At 40.4% G+C, this 21,992-nt stretch overlaps 1 protein-coding gene across 2 annotated transcripts in view; it reads left to right on the top strand.

The window, feature by feature from the left end:
- The window catches only part of tmeff2a (transmembrane protein with EGF-like and two follistatin-like domains 2a), a 104,845-nt gene that overhangs the window by 68,610 nt on the left and 14,243 nt on the right, over positions 1-21,992 (top strand). For both annotated transcript variants that reach the window (XM_046053842.1, XM_046053841.1), the window contains exon 5: positions 16,655-16,751. In XM_046053842.1, coding sequence (XP_045909798.1) covers positions 16,655-16,751 — 97 coding nt within the window. The remainder of the gene's footprint in view (positions 1-16,654; positions 16,752-21,992) is intronic.

Below are 21,992 nucleotides of genomic sequence, written 5' to 3'. Positions count from 1 at the left end.
CCAAATTAAGCAGAAACAAAGCCATGATTGATTTAGTCTGTTTGATGAAAAAAAAAATCATTTTTCCAGCCTAATAGACAGTGAGTGCTGTGGGCCAGAGCTTTGTCATAATGCATTAGTAAAATCAAACATAAAATAGATGGGTGTCCTCTTTAGGGAAGAATGGCCTGCATTGCTTTTCTTCTCTCTGAGCTATTTGAAGTCCAATGTGACTTGCTTTAGGCTAATGCAGCGTATTTTGGGATTATAACAGGAATCTTGTCTTGGACACAACACAGGAAGGGACTGATAAAAAAAAAAAGGCCAAAGCAAATATAGAATAAGAAAGGCACAATAGCTGATTCCACACCCTGTTGTTGGCAAGCAGTGCCCTGTGAAATGCTTTTTGCATAATACTGACCTGTTCCAAATTTCAGATGGTCAACACTAAATTGTAGTTTCTATGGTATAAATCAACAAACACTCGTATTTGTAAGGATTTTTATTTATCTTGACATGACTGATTGATGGACTATATGAAAACAACCTCAGATACTTCTCTGATTATGACTGATGGTCAAAAACAGGAAGAAATCATGGATGACTTTTGTGACTTCGATAGACTACCATAGAAATAAAGTTAACACATTTCAAATTTGTCAAAATTAATTATATCCACTATGACTAGAGCTTTAACTGAAATGTGTCACAGCAATGCTTGATTATTCTAATTTGTTTTTTTCATTTAGATATTTCCTTTTTTCAATGATAATTCTGTTTACATTGGTGTCTTTGTGTGAAGACACAATTAAATACTGATGGTATTGGTGCCAAAACATAAAGAAATATACACTGACATTGTGGGAAATATTCACATAGATATCAATCACATGTCTGTGCATTAAATACAGAGCTAGTTCCAGGAGCTGGTTAGCTTCACGTAGCATAAAGACTGGAAACCATTAGCCTGGCTTAATTTATACCCAAACAGTAAAAATAAAATGTTGTGATTTAATGGGGAGTAATCTAGTAGGCTACTGTTTTTTTGGCAACAAGTGTATATTTTAAATATGGGCAGAGTCAGGTTAGCTGTTCCCCCAAGCCTTTATGCTCAGCTAAGTTTATCGCCTCCTTGTGTCTAGCTCCATAGTCAATGTACAGATATGAGACTGGTGTCGATCTTCTCATCTCACTCTCAGTAAGAGAGTGAGTTAGCATATATCCAAAACTTTTCATGTCCTGGCACTAATGTCAAAAAACTGAAATGACACCCAGCCCTAACCAGGACACAATCAAGGTGCCTGAGGAACAGAAACTTTCCCAAATATCAATGTCCCTCAAACTTCAGTATTAGATTCCTGATCCATTAAAATAACTAACACGGGCCATACTCTGTCTCACTCATGTTTAATTAAGAATAAAGAAAATAGGAGGTATAGACAAGCCACTGCTCCTAAAGTTTTTTGAGCAACCTGAATGTACTTTTGCAGAGCTCTGGTTGACTGCAGATAGGTGACAGGATTGAAAGACAGTCACTGAGCCATTCAGGCAAGAGGAGAACAGAATACAGAGTCTAATCCTCTCAAAGCTGGGAAATATGAAGTTTGAAAGCCATAATTCCTCTTTTTAATCCATTCAGAAAGGCTCTGACCCAGTTGGGGACCTTGTTGGTGGATTTATTAACCACTGCACGATCACTACCAGTGATAGTTGTACCTGGCTGCAGCTGCACCTAGGTACTGTAGGATTTGGGGCAGTGAGTCAGAGGTCGTTGTGTTTGTGTTGTGCTTGAGGTTTGAATTTGAATTGTGCAAATTGTGATAAGGGTTTTATTTCTATTGGCATGCTCAGGGGGCAGGGAGGATTTTAGACATTTTTGGACACAACTGAACATGCCCTGGTAGCCATCTGCCTTGATTCACAGCCTGCAGATCCATCCCACAGAGCAATGCAAGGATGCAATATTGCCTGTTGTTGTCAGAGCCCAAATAAAAGGGGCTGCACTGACTGCTTACCTGCCTGAACAGCTGACTTCTTTGAATTTAAGTGGCTACGTTAGTAAAAGGTCAAACTACTGTGTCCTAAATGCATTGGCTGCTGTTTGTCAGTCATGTACTCATCTGAGTTTGTTAAAGAAGTCCAGTCTCTTATTGGGAATAGTAAAAAGTTGAGAGAATGGCAAGTCTTTTTCAGTGACAACTGACAACAAGCAATGCAACGAGTGATTCCTAAAATGTCAGTTGTAAGAGCTAATTGCTAAACCTATAACAGTTAGCATGTTGACAGGAGGTTATCTGCAGACATGCTTCAGTATGACAAAAAGCATGTCAAGAGTATTAATTAAACAAAATTCAGAATCAAAGACTTTATTTTCCATTGCAAAGTGATGGAAATCGCTTTGGCGTGGTTCTGCCATTGCACCACAAACTACCTTGCGGAAGGAATGAGGAGAATCAACAATATGTTGTGACAGTAAAGCTGCAAGGTCGCATGTGAATCATCTCTTCAGCATGCCCCAGCATGCCTCAATTACAAATGGTTGCTGTCATTTTTGATTGGATCTTGCTAAAACATGAGAGCAAGCCAGTAATAAATCCACCTTGGTGAGGACATGACCTGAGTTATGGTGTGGTCAGGCCAAACTTGGGCGCTGGTGCATAATGCACTCACTGCAGCTCAACAGCATCCCTCATATTATTTCACAGTTTGGGCGGTTATAAACAAGCATATTTACAATCAATCTTTTCTGAATGAGAGGTCAATCCTACCCACCTCTGGACACTGGAAAGCTTTGTTATTTCGCTTTTCAAAATTCAATTCCATTGAATTCTGCACACGGTGATTGCTCCATGCTTCCTTACTTAAAGTAATGAGAAGCAAATTTTTGTCTGCACCTTTCAGTCAAGTTAAAAAACTCAAACAGTCAGAATGTGATGCCTTTGTGTCAGTGGAACGTAAATAAAAAGTGCTTCGTGTCCTCATTTCCAACCTTTTAAGAGATTGCTTCATGGGTTTCATGTTGGTCACATTGAGTTTGTTTTGTGTTTCCCTGCCAATGCCCACCAAGCATTTTGATAGTATCATTATTTATATCAGTCATTGTTGCCCCGTGCCTGATTCATTTTGTCATTTGCGTCACTGGAACAACCGCCCTTGGCTCACTTTTTGGCAGAGCTTGGCTTCTCCTCATCGGCCTTATGGCTGACAAATGACTTTGTGAAAAGCGATATGGTCTCCTGCAGGGAAAAAAAAAGAATAGAAATTGAATCCTGGCCTCTGTCGTCAGTCTCATCTGTCATCTTTTCAATATTGATGTCCATTATGTTTATGGATTATTTGGCTGTCTTCTGTTCTCTGGCCCAGCTCGCCCCGTCAGATCGGCCACTTGGGGCAGCGGCCTGTTGATAATGCCATCTTGATTGATGGGTTTCATAGTTTAATTGTCAGCAGGACCTTCTTTTAATGGAGCGCCCCATACAACTGAAAGACTACATCTTAGATGAGTCAGATTTCAATCTGCATGTACTGCTCGCAGGGTGATGCAGATACAATGTGACCGTACCACAGATTCAGTATCATCATCCCGGGCCATTATCAGCTGTTTGGCTCATGTTTATTGCATCCTGTATCACCTTTCATGGATCACATGTCCGTTTACGGGAATAAAACAGCCCTCGATAAGATTTATCACACTGCCACTAGGCATCACTTTGTTTCACCGGCATGGTGCAATGATTCTGTGACTCGTATATCTTTGGGAACACTCACCGCAATTGAATATATTTATACATAGTAATGTATTATTAATTATAGGTACACATACCCAAAACTAAAACAGCCCTGCGCCTTCATGAATGTTATAATGGTTTAGAGAGTGTTAATTCAACGTAGTGGTTATTTGTGCTGCTGTTTAATTGAATTGTTTTATACCTAGAGTTGTTTTTTAAGATTTTGTCAACCTAATTAAAATCAGTCAGGGTAAGCTATAGCATACTGTCTACATAGTAGCGTACTCTCTTATTCTGCTGTATGAGTTCATCTGCATTGATGTATCCCGTCATTATCATTGTCATCATGATCTATTTTTGTCAGTTTGATTATTTTCCATGTGCAATATCCATATGGGCTTACAATAGGGATTGCATGCATACATGCCACATTATGATGATTATATGATTACAACGCATAGCCATTACACTTGCACATACGATCCAGTGAGTTGAAATAAATCGCTTAATACATGTTCAGTCTAAACCTTTTTGAATGGTGATTCAGTAACAATAGTGAGCCATGTGGGGTTTCAGCGATCACACACATCGCCATATGTAGGGAGCATCAGCCCATGTCTCTTTCCCATTCCTCTCCTCTCCTCTCTGGCTCTCCCCAGTGTGTTTGCAACCAAGGTCGTAGTGGTCTTGCTCTGTTTTCCATGGGTGTGTGGGCTTCATTCATCATCCGTATGATAGCCGCATGGTCGAGTGCCCTAAATCTCCTGTCTGTGTTTGGGTGTATGTCTTTGTGTGTGCGCTCACTCAAAGAAATTGTCTCATTCTCTCCATATGCTCGCTCAAATGAATGATCTCTCTCATCCTGTCTTTCTCCCCAAAACTCCCTTTTGTTTTCGCTGATGTGTCTACTTATGATCAAATAGAAATATTATTATAATTTATATATAGAAATTCCAGCACAATTGAAGAAAGAAGAATACACAATTATTTACCTCACTGTATTGTTCTTCATTTTAAACCAATGCTTTATATCTTACACATTTCGGACCTGGAATTAAGTCATTTTTAGGTCAAGGCCTCTTTGGTCTTTGATGAGTCTATTAAAACTACACCAAAGGTGGAAAGAGTACTAAAATAAAAAATACTTTAGTAAAAGTACTGTTACAATGATGAATTTTTCCTCAAGTAAAAGTAAAGTTACAGTTATAAAAATCTACTTAAGTAAAAGTAAAAAGTAGCTCATTTACATTAATTAGTTACTTTTTTATCCTCCTAAAATAACTCATTTCTACTGATTTAATATCTTATTAATACTTATTGTTCTTGTTTAATTAAATCGCAGTTTTTTGCAATTTGATAAAGGCACAAAGCCGGATTTTAGTTCGTTTGACAGCTACCAAAGCAATGGCGCAAAACAATGTTAGAGCTTTTATTTTGAGAAGTTTTGTGAATGTTTTTGCTTCATTATGAAACTGTGGCGGAACAGAATAGACTATGGGGGGCCGCACTGGACTGGGAAACACTGGACTGCATGTGAAGTCATATGCCTATTTAGGCTACATTCAAACAACAACTTTTTAGGCGTTAGCATAATTAATTTTTTATCAACACAGGCCTAAGTCTAGTTAACTAGTTACCAGCAGGTTGCTAGTGCCAACCAACATCAGCAATGTCATGTACCGATATCTTTTTGGTTAATTTGAGCAAAGCCTCTTACTAAACTATGAAAACTTCTTTTACCAACTACCCGTGGTACAAATAGGGGTGTGAACTGTCTTTAAGCAATAGCTCACAGCAGGCCGTGATATACGCTTATTATATTATAGTTAAGGCACTTCGCGTCGGGTCGGCAACCCCATTAACTGTGATACAATAAGCGTATATCACAGCCTGAAGTGAGCTATTGCTTTTATAAAACGGTTACCAAGTATGGCGAAAAGAAAGTAACAGAAACATTACAATTGGATTTTGATTTATTTCATCAATAGACATTTATTTATGAATACAAAAAGTAGTTCCACCAGGCAGCCGGTACATAGCGCATGACGGTTGACGCTAAGCAACATAGCTACATCAAACTGAAAAACTGTCCAGCATCAGTAGATTCACTTTGGCAACTTGTGTGTGCTGCAGCGAGGATATTACTCCACTTTCTCCGGTCCCCAAGTTTCGGGTTGCGAATTGCTCTGGAGAGAGGCTTCGCATTTGTGTTCACTAACAGCCATAATCTCTCTCGTTTCAAGACCTGCATCAGAGAGTTTTTGAATTGTGGTACTGCGGAGGCAATGGTTTGTGTATCTTTGCCGTGTCCCTGCTCGCTTGCATATTCTTGGCAACATTGTTGCCAGGTGATTGATGCCAATTGGCTCACGAGTGTACCTGTAAAACACCAAATGCATTTTTAGATGATGTCTTAATCTAACGATAACCTGCAAAAAAGCCTGACTGTTATTTTACTTACCAAACATCGTCATCAGCGCAGACAACATTTCTTGTGGCATATTTCAGTCCGTTTTCATCTCTTTTGATGATGAATGATGTGGGTTTTAGCTGCGGATTGCCCTCATTCCCCTTGCGCCCAAAGTGTAGCTGAACGTCAAACCGTACATTGTTTACTAGCCCCTCCACCGTCTCGGGATGCAGTACTTTCTTAATGGCTTTTAAGTCATCTTCTGATATTGATGTGTGATGGACCGTAGTGTCGAGTCTTTGTCTTCTCAGTGTTTTCACAACATCAATGAAACCACTGTTGCACGTTGTAAACTCTGTGTCTCTGAGGAGGCACCAGGACAGACCGAGTGGCGGGTCGTTAATGTAACGGTTGATGCCAGCACGGAGACCAATGTAGCTGCTCAGGCCATATAGTTCGCTGTTACTGTTTCTGACAGTGGCATAGAAATCTCGTAAAATGTTATTGAAACGGTCCTTTGATGTGGTTGGAAAGTCTATTGCTATACGTTTATCCTTACACCAGTCTTCAAAGCATCTCACTGCCCACTTGGTTTGCTTCTCAGTGGTCTGTTCATTCCGGTTCTTTTCGAGTTGGTCGATCTCCTCTTTAGTTAGCTCCGCATGTCAAGTGTCTTTTTTTCTGTCGAAGTCTGCTCAAGCCACTCCTCCATGGTTAGGCCTCCCAGGAGGTCAAAGTTTAGCTTTGGAGATTCCCTCTCCATTAGTTTCCAGCCAGACAGTCGGGGATCGTTCCCTCTGGCTGGATGAAGCCCAACGCTCCTGTTTTACGCATGATCCATGTGCTACTCAGGGTTGGCCCTGACAGTGTTGGAGCCCTAGACGAGATTAGAAATTTTGAACATTAAAGACTTAATTTCCTGCATTCTGGTAAATATTTCTGCAGCAATTTATGGTTAATCTTCATCTATATAAAGCGAAACGCAATATTTAGGCGGTAGGTGAGAGTTCAAAATTTTATAGAATATAATGCAGTCAGGCTTTCAGGCATTCTGTATGCTATTGCATTTATGTTTTCTCCTGGAGATCACCTTTTCTAATTTAATAATATCCCTGCTGAGTCAGTACACAAGCTTGGCCGTTTGGGGAAATAACCTCTTTTAATAGGCCTACGTGGAACCTTGTCACCTCAACCATAAATGGATTCATTTTTATTCAGTTAGAAACTCCTGGACTTTAATTTAATGTGCATTACGTTATTGATTCGCAGGTATATAGCTTCTTCCCTTTAGACCGTTAGACCGACACAGTTTGGGACAACATGCTGCATGTGAAACCGAAACCAACCAAAAACACTACTGATCTCACCATAAATCCACATGTTAACTTCAGCAGCTCCAATAAAGTGCAGCTCACAGTCCAAAACAACAAGGCTGTGCTTCAGTTCAAAGATGTTTATAGTGCAAAACTCTACCAGTTACGTCACTGTCTGGACTCACAGCGCGAGGTGCACATGATTAAAATTCGCATCAACTGGGCAGAGTTGATTTGTGAGTCGAAAACCTTGTCTTGCGGCGCCCCCTCACATTTTGGGCCCTAGGCGAACGCCTATGTTGCTGTTCCACGGATCGGCCCTGGTGCTACTGCAGCTGGGGACTCTCCGCAGCAAGCTGAGTCACAGTCAGTCCTGTCTTTGAGCCACCCGCAAACGTGAATTTATTTTTTACTCAGTAACTGCTGTGATTTAAAATGTAGCGAAGTACAATACTTCAAAGAAAACATACTTAAGTAAAAGTAAAATTACAGATTATAAAAACAAACAAGTACACAAAAAACTACTCAATTACAGTAACGCGACTAAATGTAATTCGTTACTTTCCACCTCTGAACCACACTGCATGTTTGACTTTTCCACAAAATGCTGTATGATTGATTCTTTAAAATGTGAACAATTCATTATATTAATTTAATCAATTACTGCATACTGCTGTTGATTGACTGAGACACTGAGTACAATTAGCTAACAATTCTAAAGCCTGATAATCATATTGGAGTCTCAAGAACAAAACAACAGGATACCCAGAAGATTGAGCATTAAACTCTTAATTTCCAGCCTTCCAGAGAAACTTTCTGCTCCAATTTATGGTGGAAATGTCTTTATTAATATGAAGAGAAACAAAACTGATGTGGCCGGTGACAAATCACAATATAAAAATATTATTGAATATAATGCAGTAATAAATAGCTTGTTTTTTTAGCCTAAGCTACTTTTTTGGACAAGGCAGATTTCTTTATTCTACATTTACATTGAATTTCATGTTTTCCTATTTTGCAAGGAAACCTTTCTCATATAATCTTTATTTGTTATTTAACATTTTTGATGCAAGCTAACTTTCAGAAAACATTTAGCAAATGCTTTCAAAAAGTGGTGGGGACATGTCCCCAGCGTCCCCAGTGTAAATGACACCTATGCAAACCAGTAACTAACTGCTGTTAATAGCAGACATCCATCATACTTAAGAAGCTACCTAGTGTTTCTGTAGTGGTGACAAAACTTTAAACTTTAAAAAGTATAAATGCATTGTTAGCAGTTTGAATGAAACGGAAGCCCTCTGCGCTCTCCGGGTAAAATATTAAGCCAAACTCCCTTTAGGAAATTTGATATATTAATAATTCCTTTCGGTTTTGCAAAAACACATAACTTTAGAATCACAAAGATATGAGGAAGATGAGTCTTCTTGTCATTTAGGTATCAATATTATTCGAAATCGAGATTTTAATCCAGTACACGTTACTAGCTGTCCGTTCTGTATGTGCGCTGAAAAGAATTCTGGTGCGTGTACACAGCCTTGGATCTGTAAATGGAAACCTTGGACCAAGCACACAACACTATTCCAGCCATGATTTGTGTGTCAGGTTACATTAAATGAGTTGCCCACGGACATTTGTAGTTTGCCAAGACATGCTGTTGTTGTGATGTTAGCTATAGAGGCAGGAGAGTTGTGAGCATCGCTGATTTGAGCTGACTTTGATTGTCTTGTCCTGTCTGAATGTCAACTTCATGTTAGCTCTGCAGCAGCCATCGTAACAACAGTATGCTAACCCCCAATTTAGCTAATGTCAATTACGTTTCTTGTTGTGTTGTTGTTCGCTCTATATCATGATTTTTGATGGTATCAGGGTGTTTGATTTATCCAGAATCTCCTGAAGGAGAGGAGAGTCGTGAGAGAGCTTACATGATTGCCTCCCCACAAGCCTTTATGTTTAGCTGATCGATAGACGATGAGCAAGGACAGATTTGGAGTTCCGTCAGATAATTATTAAGTCGCGAGTTGGATTAAGGACAAACTTGATAATGTCAATCTAGTTTATGTTAAAATAAGTGGATTAATCATTGTTGAATGTACAATTGTAGAATGCTTTGGACATAACCAAGTTAGATGGTTACCAAGTGTTGTGTTTCCCACTTACTAAGAGTTCCTGGAAAGGGCGTTGTGGAAGGAGTATGATGGAAGTTGATTGAAAGAGAGCAACAGAGTTGCTGACATTCATATGTTCAGCATGAGTGACGGAGATAGATGTGCAACAAGATATGTTATGTTGCCTATTGAATCACAAGCCCTGCCTGACAAAGTATTCTTAGATTGGTCCTAGCAGTTACTCAGTAAGAGCTTTTGTTCCCAAACCCATTCATTGCAGACACTGCTGGAAATTTGGTCACAGCTTTCTTGTATGTAGACATGATATGTGGCAAATGGGGAGAAGAGATGTGCAGCAGCAGAATCTGTGGAAAATCAGTGTGGAGGAAATCATGAAGCATGGCAAAGTCTAGCAGGTAGCAGCCAGGAAAGAAAAGATTCAAAAAGTAAGGGGGAACAAATCAGATAAGAAGCATGCAGAATATTGTTTGTGTAAGGACAAGGATAAGTTCTTAGCATTTCTGGTCATGGTTATTAACTGTGCTGCTGAGGCAGAAAGCAAATCTGAGAAAATAGAATAGTTGTTGATGCTGTGAGAACATTTTTGGATATCGTGGGAATTACTGGAGAGGAAGTGCAGGGGCTGTTGAGAGAGGCGTCCAGGCCCTCTCAGAGCCTAAACTGACTAAGATAGTTTTATTGGAGAATGGGATGAGAGGGGAGGAAGAACTTTACTTAATTTATTTATTTTTGTTAGATTGGATAGGAAAATATAGCCTTATTGTCATTTCAGAAGAAGGTTTCAGAACATTTTGGATGCAAACCACCTCTACAAACCAACGAAGAAGAAAAAAAGAAGTACGTTTGGTGCTGGAGAGATGCACAGACGTAGGGTTTTTTTTGACTGCGAGGTTTCTTTTGTTTATTTCTATGATTTCAACACAGGCTGATAGTGACTTTACTACATTCTTTCTGATTGTAACGCATCACAGACGCAGGGTGTGTACCTATCAACATCATTGTTTGAACATACAGATTGGGATCAACTTACCTAGTGAAAAAGGTTTTGAGTTTACGATATTTACTTGCAATTTTGTCCCGTTCCTTTTCCATTTAACACTTTCTGCATTCTTTTAGAAGCATTGCGCAGAAAGAGTAGCAACTACAGAGTAGTATAAAAGAGTAGTAGTCTATGTTTGTTTGTAGGAACACTATTAACAACATCCTGGTACACACATGTAGGCCTAGTAATACTTAACACCTTAGTGTTTAACTGCTTGTGCATATAATGTTAAAAGTTAGCTAACGTTAGCAAGCGGGTTAGCTGTTAATGTTTACTTTAATTGAGACGTTGATGTCCAGCATGATGACGTAGACACTGGGAAACATGAGTTTATTTACTGCGTCGCATGCAGTTTTAAATTTGTCAAGGTTTTATGACTCCAGTATAACAAAAAAGTGCAGTAGAAAATGAAACTAAGAAAGAAAAAGAAGTTCTTAGTTCCCAACATCTGTATTGTACTAAAATTTCATTATCAGATTTGTTTGGAATTTGTTTTGTCACAATGTAGTAATATTCACATTGTATTTGTTGCCAGAAATATGACTGGTGAGCTGCTAGACCTTCCAGATGTGTGTCACCTACAATTGCTTCACACTATGGTTATAAGTGATCTCCATTCAGCTCATTATGCAACTTCTTAATATTCATAGCAAAGAGAGTGATTCATAATATAGTGTATTATGTTTTATCCTAAATCCTCCTTCTCAGCAAACCTTTTTCTACGGGAAAGGTTTGATGAGTGCGTGGCTAGCGTGGCTAGTGGAGTCTCAGGTTTAAATGCAGAAGTCATAGTCTTGAATTCTGTTGTGTTTCTGTGTGAATTTGTTGGTTTTTGTATATGTATATAGTATTTACATCGTGACAAAGCTCCAGACACCAGTAAAGAGATTAAAGACACTCTTTAACCTCTGTGAGAAGCTCTGCAGCACCTTTGTGAACCACTTTTGCTCCTTTGCTGTTTTATCTCTTACCCTTTAACTCAGCCTTTAACTATTTCACTCTAATCTCTTCTTTTCTTCCGAGTAACTTAATCTTAACTTTTTTATGCCTTTCCCCTTCCTGCTGTGAGAAAGTCAGACAAAAGCTCGCATAGAAAAAGTATTGTGTTTATTAAAGTGAGCTTAAAAGGTGTGAAAGGGAACACAGGAAAGAAAGAATTTGGTAGAGATGAAGGTGAGGCAAGGGCAGTAGTCAAAGAGGAGGCCAGTCAAGTGGTCTGGTCGAGGCGTGGATCGATACTAGGTGATGTAGAAGGTGGTGGGGGTGATTGTGGGGGCAGCAGAAAGGCTAATCATTTCAGTCATTACCCAGCCGTGTCTCCTGATTCCTGGGATTAGCAGACGCAGAAACAGGGGAGGTGTTGTGTTAGTGCTACAGGAGACTCTATCAGGGATTTGAGGAGTGGAAAACACTGCCTGTCCCAAGTCGACTTGGGTAATTGTGCCTGCAGCACCGTGTACAGGGGTCTGGGGAAGAGCGTGCGTGAGCGTGGCCATACAAGATGTGTTAGCCGTAGTGTTAGGGAGACAAGGACAGATAGAAGAGGGAAAGGAGACAATGTTGGCTTTTGCGTCGTACGTGCACGATTAAGAAATACGAGCAGGCATTAGAGAATCGTGTACAGTCTCGCTCTCTCTGTCTCCTGTAGGAGAGGAGAGTCGTGGGAGAGCTTACATGATTGCCTCCCCACAAGCCTTTATGTTTAGCTGATCGTTTGACAGAGTACAGAGCAGCTAGAGGGACTGGCTACCTCCGGTGCCTGCGAGAGCCCTGTGAAAATTTCACACGCCACAACATACACGGCAGGTGGAAATAAGGGAAATAACGTTCACGTAAGTGGGCAAAGAGTCACAACTTGCTAATTCAATCAGCTGCAGTCCCAGCTTCAACAGTACCTTCCACTCTGATGTGAGACAAAACGCAAAGCCCATATAATTGAACTGTCATGCTCAGTTGTACACTTGAGAACAACACTGACAACACGCCTTGGAAATATATGAATTAAGAAACGTGGATTTGCAAGTATTGCTTGCATTATTGAGTTTTAAAGTGGAGCTTCACCGATTTTACACATCAAGATCAGTTACTAGTCATGAAGAGCAGTACTCAGCCTGTAAGCAGTACTGTGACCTGTATAATGTCTCCCGCAGCTCAGGAGGAAATTAAATCCCTTGTGATGAAGATAACAAATTTATAACAAAGCCTGCCGTACAAACTGGGGGTATAAAGTGTAGGATTTAGGGCGCTATCTTACACCCGGCGCAAAGTGGCGCGCAGTGCATCGCAAGTGTCATTGCTAGTTTCCGATGCAGTTGTCATTTTTACTCCCAGTGCCCACGTTGTGTCCTTGTGCTCATTTGTGCACCCAGGGCGGTCTTACAATGAGGTGCGGTCAGGTGCATTGCTGGCGCATTGCTATCTTAAGGCAGCAGAAAGCAATTGACCAACAAAAACCTGGTCTGAAGTCAACGTGGCAGTATTTGAGTGTGCATAATTCAGATGCGCTTGCATAGTGATGCGCAGATTGCAGTTATATCCACTGATTAGGTGGCGTAAAAATGAAAATTCTGATTAGTAGTTGGTGGGTGAAATACGGTGAAGCTGTGCACATTAACGCACGAGGCAGAGCAGCGTAACTTCATTGATTATTTAAATCTCCCGACACGCTGACATGATAGGTCAGGATGCACTGACAGCAGCCTCTCTAATCATTAATGTAAATCATTAAAGAAAATAAAGACATTAGATGTGACCCACGACTAGTTCATGATAGCTTATAATGATAACGCGGATCTACCTGTCAGTCCGTCACTGTTAACTGAGACTCCAGTCTGCAGTGTAGTTCAGACACTTCACTGATAAACCACAGACCTGTAAGAGAAACGTTAGGCTTCATTATCAAAGAGAGTTTTTATATCACATCAACATTTCTGCCCATACTCGCAGGGCCCTCTCTCTCTCGCTCGTCCAATATGACCTCCCTCTTTTCTGCTGCAAGTCTGCATCATACTTTTTTAATTATTTATATGTTATTTAGGTTTTTATATGTCAGCAAGACAGTAGGACAACAACTTCTAAAATGTTTGTTTTCTGAATTGAGTTCGGATCGATCAGGGCTATGCTATGCTAACTTGGTCACAGTAAAATACAACAATAGCTGGAATAAAGTTACAGATAGAACTCACCAGGTAGTTCAACTTCCTTGCTTTCTTTTCTCCAAGTAATGTCCAGTTTTGTCCGTTTTTTATATAAATATGAAGACAGAGCTCTAGGTACCAACAAAACGATAACAACAACAGTGGAACTGGATGTGCACAGAAGCTAGCTGCTGAGAAGCTCGAGTGTTGATAAATCAACGATGTAATCCCAAAAACTATAGTTTTAAATTAGCTTTTTACTTTATAAAGCTTTTTACTTTATAAAGTAAAAAGCTAATTTAATAAAAGCAGTTTACTCCAAGCTCCTCCCATGAGCAAACGGCGTGACAGGAAATCGCGGCTCTCCGCGTCTTTGCATTGACTTTGTATGTAAACGCTCACTTCGCTTTTGGTCTGAAAGCACCATTAGAATGAGCCATTTCTATCTACATACACCGCTGGTCCTCTTACATGGAAGTCGCCTTGTTGCAGTGCCATGTTTCTACAGATGCACAAAAGAATAAACTGCTCTACAGAGCGCGTTTCATCACCACGTTAAATACGTACGAAGAAGTAGTATTAGTAGTCTGGTTTGTCATCAGAGAATTGAAATTTGGACAAATGGAGGCCCACACGTCTTATTTAGCACGAGAGCCGACAGATTGTGTTGGCCACCGTAGTTTCTCCTGAGCACTTGCAAAGGGAAGGTTGAGCAGCGAGTGAGTCGTTTATTGCAATCAGGTTGCAATTCAAACCTCACCGCTAGATGCCACTAAAACCTAGACACTGCACCTTTAATTAAGAGACAAAATACAACCCCTTTGCACCATGTACCTTACTTTGCACCCAGATTACAAAGCATATAACTAGCAAAAGTGAAGTTGGACACGCTCTAATGCACTTACACCATGCACTTTCTGGAGCTTGAACCATACTAGGTTCTAAAAATAATTTTGCGGAAATATAATAAAATTAGAATAAACTCACTATTGAGTAGCTACAACAGACCATATGTTAAAATTAAAACCAAGATAAATTTGGCCAAAAACCCTGGGGTATGAATACAATGCCGATAAGTCATATGGGGATATTCTAGGAATATTATACAGGGCCTTAAATGATGTAGTAAGTAAATAAGTGATCCAGATGTTTTTTCTTGTCTTGTCTTGTCTTTCAAAACTTTTTGATAGCATTTCCCAACTGTTTAATTTTTATCTGTTTTCATATCAGGCATAAAAATTAACAAATTTCACATTTAAGATTGTTATTTTTATACACATAGATTTGAAGAATTGGCTAAATAAGCTACTAAAATCAGTTCAGCATTCAATAATGTCGTGGAAGTCACAGATTATAAAATTAATCTTTGTAGCAGAGAACAAGATGTTTCCACTTGTTTTCCCTTGTATGGGTCACAATGTAATTTGATGGCCTCTTTCATTAGACGCGCTCTGTGAAAATGTGTCCTTTCAAACCACACACCTCCTGTTTGTAATACATTTTTCTTTCAAAAAGAGTCTGATTGTAAAAATTATCATCAAATGGCAAAACATTTTTGGAGAAAATTCCAAGACAATTCTTGAATTCTTGAATAGATTAGATTTCTAGTGCCAAAGCAGCATCATATGATAAAGGTAAAGCAAACCAAAGCTGTGAATACAGAATGTACATAGCGCCACCTGATTGCACATGTTCAGCATCCAGAGGAAAAGCTGCCTCACCGCCACAGCTGCCTTCCAACACCTGCAGCTTCAGACTCAGCTTCAAAAGGAATAAACACTGAAAGCAAAGGCAGGACGTTTGAAAGGAGCTTAACATCCTCAGCAAAGGAACTTTTCACTCATGTAGGCTGCATTGTGTTTTTGGACACAGGCAAGAGAGGCAAATGAAGCAGTTGGGATAATCTGACCCAACAGCCACAAAATCCAAGCTGAGAGCCATGGAGGAGGCAAGTCAAATGCTAACTAGATTCAACGCTGAAAGACGGCGAAATAAAGTTAAGTGACTTTGACCTTCAAGTAAGAGTCAAATCCAACTTAAGCTTGACAGCGGAAAATCAGGTTAAACCTCTCTACCAGAGTTCTTTCCAATTCATCCAGCGTGTCGCCAGGGATCACAAGAAATAACAAAAGTTTCAGACGGGAAAATGAAAGCGGCGACACAAGGGAGCAATGCATGGTGGCAGCAGTGTGGGTGCTTGTGCATGTGTGTGTTGGGGAGATTAAAGATATGACATGGGGAAATGATGCCAAGTTCCACCTCTACGTCTTCTTTTCCAAAGTTGTCCTCACGGGCCCTAGTAAGTTTAAAAATAGAGCTTTTCTAATGGAGAAGAGGGCCAAGGGGAAAGAGAAGAAGAGAGAAAGTGTACAGAGACTTGAGGAGTCCTCTGTGGTAGGAGAATGCAATTTGAGATTGGCCAGATTGCTTTTTTTTTTTCTTTTGGTCCCTTCTCCCCCTCGGCCGCTCATGAGGCGTGATATGCACCGGCGGGGTCCCTAAGCCGCCATAAGCCTGACGCCAGTATCCACCCCGCCTCCGTGGAGCCGTCGCACTCACAGCACGAGAAAAATCAGCGCGATGAAATAAAAGAGGGACTCGAAAGAGATCAGCTGGGATATTGGGAGTGAGAGATGAGAGTCAGGAGAGCAGCAGGAGAGGGTAGAGAAAAGGAGAAGGAGTGAAAGAATAAAGATAGCTTCGGTGGGATTACGGCAGGATATGGCAGAATGTAAATGCATGGCTGAATTCTCACGGTCACATTGCATTGTGAGAGGTGCTTTGTTACGGGCCTTTGTTACCGGTGTGTCCTCCCTCTGAATGAACCAGTTTGGACAAATATACTCACAGTCAGACAGGAAGTGTCTTGGAAGAAACAGGCACTGAATGTTTTCCTCTGTCTCTCTCCGTCACCTTTAGGAGGAGAGGGCTCAGCCGAGGCAGGGCAGAAGGAAACGTCCACCTGTGATATTTGCCAGTTTGGGGCTGAGTGCGATGTGGACGCCGAGGATGTTTGGTGAGTTTGCACACACAAGCACACCCACAAAATCCATGCTGTGTGACCCCGGTTGACCTACACAGCTAGACTCAAGTCATCTTGACACCTTCTAACATTTTCTATCAAAAAAAAGAACCCCCTACATTTGTTATTTGAAGCATTTTAGCAAGTTTGAACACTAAGAATTTAGATTAGAATTCTTCTTTATACTGCACACCCCTGCCGCCGAACACCCACTGAGGTTCAGTGCATGGTTGACCATTTCATTTAACCTCAATTACTAGAGCAGGGCACGGAGAGAGAAAGGAGATTTTCGCTTATTCTGGAAATCCAATTACTATCCTTACAGGACTTGGCAATGTCAGGCCAAAAATGACTTTGACTCACACAAGGAAAACTAGTTCAGTGAAGAAATAACGAAATTTAACCGTTTATTGCAGATGAGACTGACGCAGGTCCCCCCCCTCCTCCTCACGTGCATTAGAAAGGAAGTGGCAAAAAACATCCTCAGGGGTACATAATAAACATGTGAGTGCAGAGCCCAATTCAATGAAGACTCAACTGGTGAACTGTTTCCTGCACCAGACAATAGCATCAGTGTATTTGCTTTCTACAGCATGAATGAAGCTTAAAAGAACCAACATTGCTGATTTGGTGTGGAACGAGGATCAGCTGCTATCAGCAAAAGGAAAGCAGTGCTTATAAGAAATCCCAGACGTCCCGCTAGAAATTAGAAGTGCCCTGGGAGTATGACTCTATCAAACGGCTTGATGTAATGGAAAGATAATGTACCCTGGTGTGCAATAACCGTAATGCCAAGGAGCGGTTTCATGAGGCATTCTGAGCCTTGTTGCAAATACCAAACAGCTGGAGTCCACTCCTCCTCATGCCACCCACTTTCACAAATGCACCTTAATATTCTACTAAAACACAGAAATGGATTTATTGGCAATTTCTTAATACCCGAAGGTAGAATCCATAAGGCAACAACAGCACACAATGTACTGCAGACGATCTCACAAAACTGGAAACATAAAAAGAAGATGGAGCCTAAAGCACATGCCGCATAAGTGGAACAAAGGCAATTACATACTGTGGGATGTTTGCCTGCACAATAAGAAGACAGTGGACAATACAAGAGAGGCAGCCTAAGTCAATAATGTATCTCGTTAAAAAAGCAGTTGACATAAACAGGCATATGAATATTTCAGTGTCCCTTCTTGTAAAACGGAAACTACAAGTACTCTTTAATCTTTCAAAAGCCCCAAGGTGTTTTGATAAGAATGTTTCTGGTGAATAATCAGATAGGTAATTGCAACCTAACAGCAGGTGATTTTCATCAAACAGCAGCCGAGCACTGGCGTAGCGTAGGATCATTTTGATTAAAATGACAGGTTATTCTAATCAGGCGGTAGCTGATTTTAATCAAACAAACTGTCAGTTAATCAAACAGGGAGTGGCGAGGGCTGTAATCAAAGGCCAGGTGACGGTAAAGTGATGTGTTTGTAATAGTGCATTATTCTTATTTTCGTACAAACAATACAGAGTGATAAATAAATGCTGTTCTGTAAATGGTGAGCCACTGTATTAAGTGCTGTGATGCTTTCTGATAATCAGACTGAAGTGCCATTTTGTTTTCACTTCATTAGTCAGTCTGGCGTTTTATTCATGTTAGTCGCGTTCGGCTTGGGTTTTTTCATTTTGCCCTAACCGATCAGTAGCAGGTGATTTATCCTTCCTGCCAATGTTGTATTCAGCCGACACAGAAGCTTCGTAAGAGGCTGCCGAGAGCAATTAACTTAACAGTCTGTCATGTTGATGCAAGACATGTTCTTTTTTTAAAGGACTTATTCACATGAGAAGGTCAGCACCTCTCTCTACAGACAGGCGAAGGTTGTTTCCTGCTGTTTCCTGTATGTGTCCTAATGTTAAGCTAACCGACCAGCCTCATAGTTAATGGACAGATGTGAGACTGGTGTTGAGTTTCTCATCGAGCTCTCGGTAGGAATGGGAATTGGTGTATTTCCCAAAATTTCAAACTACGCCTTTAAAATGTGTCGCTTCTGTCGGGATCAGACTCTATGATCGCTGCGATCATGGAGTCTTATATTCTTGCTGTAACTCGGCCAACAGACATGGCTACAACTTTCTTGAGTTGCATGACATAGTGCAAGCGACCATTTTCTGGCTTTTTCTGGCTTTGGCACAGGACTCCATATTCTTAATCCCACCTAAAAAAGCTCCAACTGGCTGATTATTAATTTATTTGAATTGCTGTGCAGCAATTCATTGGTCTGGAACCATGCTAAACTCAAATAACTATAAAAGCCTCCATGCAATGAATGCATAACTTATCAAACTGTAAACAAATGCCGAGACTCATAACTGCTAGTGGTGTCAACGATATTCTATGTGGCCTTGGAAAGTTTGATGTTTTTCTTTTTTTCATACCTCATTATTATTATTTTTATACAAGTTGACAGCATAAAGGAATGCAAGCCTATTATAATGAAAGGTTTTCATAATGTGCTGAGATATGAGGCTCTGACTTTCACGGAGCAGTCTGGTCAGGAGAAAATTGCTATTTCATTCATTTATCATCATTTGTGACTCACCATCTGGATTGAAATTAGGAAAAGAAAAATATGCCCAGGGATGTGGTCGAAATACTGTATGTTAGTTGAACCAATTTTCGCTGAACTATACTGCATTTGACCCTGCTGTGGCGAAGAGCCTTGCTATCCTTACACCACCCCTCTGTAGCTCTCTGTACTCTGGAGGCAGGCGGCAGGCAAAAAAGACCAATTTACCCCTCAAGGATCAATAGAGTGTCACGAAAACCCATTTAGATCCATTTGTGGTGTAAAACTGTAATTACCCACAAAAACCCATGCTTTCAAACCCATCAATAGCACCCACCGGTGTTGATAGAATTAAGGTAGAGGAGGAGCAGATAGCGAGCTAGTCATAGAGAGGGGCTGCAGGGACACTTGCTGTGTGAACGCTGGGTTTAGACCTCCTGAGAAAGCAGCTAGAGGCTTTTCAAAGCCGGCACTTGAGTCCTTATTGAAGCCCATTCTATGAAGAACAAAAGGGAATTTCAATGAAAAGCCAGACAAGTCACAGGCCAATGGGAAAGGTGGGAGACTGCCTTTATTTCCCTTGAGCAGGGTCCCTGCACACACAAACACACACACACACTTGGCACAGGAAGATGAACTCAACACTCTTAATCCCACCTAAAAAGCTCCAACTGGCTGATTCATCTATTAATCCACTATATTGTTATTATTATGGCATTACTACCTGCAGCACCAACTATACGTTTTACATTATAACGACAGCAAGAAATCCTTGTGCACCTCCGTTTGAGGAGAGACCAAAGAGATGGGTGGCAGTGAGCTTCTATAGTGGCCCTCTGTTTGAAAAGATGAGCTGTCACGGGAGATTTATAATTGTGTCCCTTTTTCAATGCATTTCTCCGTGCATATTTTTGTTTCCCGGTTTATACAGCAAACGCCGAACTTCGTGTAAATTGTCTGAAAGTCCGAACCATCCAAAAAATGCTTTCACACCAGAAATGAACCGAACCATGGTTCAGTTTGATCCGGACCGAGACTGCCTCTTTTTGCCTTTTGCCCTGAAAAGCCCGAAAGTCCGGACCAAACGAGGGAGGTGTGAAAGCCCCCCATAGTGACCAAAATGATCACATCAAAAGTACTGAAACACACACTGAAAGCACTTCACCAAGTTGTATATTGAAAACCACAAATACAGTTAGCAGCACTGTGCACTTTATGTTTGCATAAAGATTAAAATAATAAAAGCCAATAACATATGTAAACATATGAAAACCATATCAAATGGGCATTAACATTAAATATGTTTATAATGACCCCATGTGCAATTTGCATAAATACAAATAAGTCTAAGGAAGACAGGTGATTTATATAAATACGGAGGAATCTTGTGTAGGAGTCTGCAGAGTTTCTCCTGTTTGAACCCAAAAAAAATTCAAGATATTTTTGGGGGCATTTTTTGCCTTTATTTGAGAGGACAGTGGATGGAATGAGGAACGAGGGAGAGAGATAGGGGGCGACACGCAGCAAAAGGCCACAGGCTGGATTCGAATCCGGGCCACTGCGGTAAGGACTCGGCCTTGTACGCGGGGCACGCGCTCTACCAACTGAGCTAAACGCACCCTGACGGCCGTGTTTTAAAGGAACAAAATATGTTGGTTGGGAGACTAAATTACGTTGCGTGATATTGTGTGCAATCTGTGTGTGCTGTATAAATGTGAGTCTGCAAACACACATGCATACAGCAGCGGAACAACATGTAGTGTTTTTACAAGAGTAGGTTACAAGTTGTTAGCGAGTCACATAGACAAACTGTGTCGTTTTTCCGAAGTCCCCACATCCATTGAGCTGAAAGCTAACTTACCCCGCATTCACTGTAAAGTGATTTGATTTGATCAAGTTTCCCCCAGCACTGTTATAAAAAGCAAAATACGACCAGACTTCAGACTGGCTGGAAAATCTTTATGGGAGCTCCATGTGTGCAACATGCGTCTGAGAGACTAACTTTAGTTGATGCAGGACAGTTTATACCGTGAGTTCTTCAAAGCGTGGTAACCAAACACGTTTAAATGATCATTTAAATTTGAAATGATAATACTGTCGGGAATTTTACCGTAATTTATCATGTTCATTTTCTGTTTCTGTTTTGCATCTTACTGTCATAGTTTTCTGTTTCTTTGCGTTCATTTTGTGTGTCTTTGTGGTTGTTTTGCATCTTACTGTCATAGTTTTCTGTCTTCATGTTCATTTTCTGTGTCTTTGTGGTTGTTTTGCATCTTACTGTCATAGTTTTCTGTTTCTTTGCGTTCATTTTCTGTGTCTTTGTGGTTGTTTTGCATCTTACTGTCATAGTTTTCTGTCTTCATGTTCATTTTGTGTGTCTTTGTGGTTGTTTTGCATCTTACTGTCATAGTTTTCTGTTTCTTTGCGTTCATTTTCTGTGTCTTTGTGGTTGTTTTGCATCTTACTGTCATAGTTTTCTGTTTCTTTGCGTTCATTTTCTGTGTCTTTGTGGTTGTTTTGCATCTTACTGTCATAGTTTTCTGTTTCTTTGCGTTCATTTTCTGTGTCTTTGTGGTTTTTTGTATTTTCCTTTAGCAGTACTGTTGTATTAACATTCAATAATAAATAGCAAAAAAGCAAATTTCCTTTCGACCTGATTTCTTCTTTCTTTTCTCTG

Source organism: Micropterus dolomieu, linkage group LG07 (genome assembly GCF_021292245.1).
Source record: "Micropterus dolomieu isolate WLL.071019.BEF.003 ecotype Adirondacks linkage group LG07, ASM2129224v1, whole genome shotgun sequence".
In the NCBI taxonomy this organism is placed as follows: domain Eukaryota; kingdom Metazoa; phylum Chordata; class Actinopteri; order Centrarchiformes; family Centrarchidae; genus Micropterus; species Micropterus dolomieu.
The sequence above is the reverse complement of the archived record's forward strand: the minus strand, read 5'-3'. Positions and strand labels throughout refer to the sequence as shown.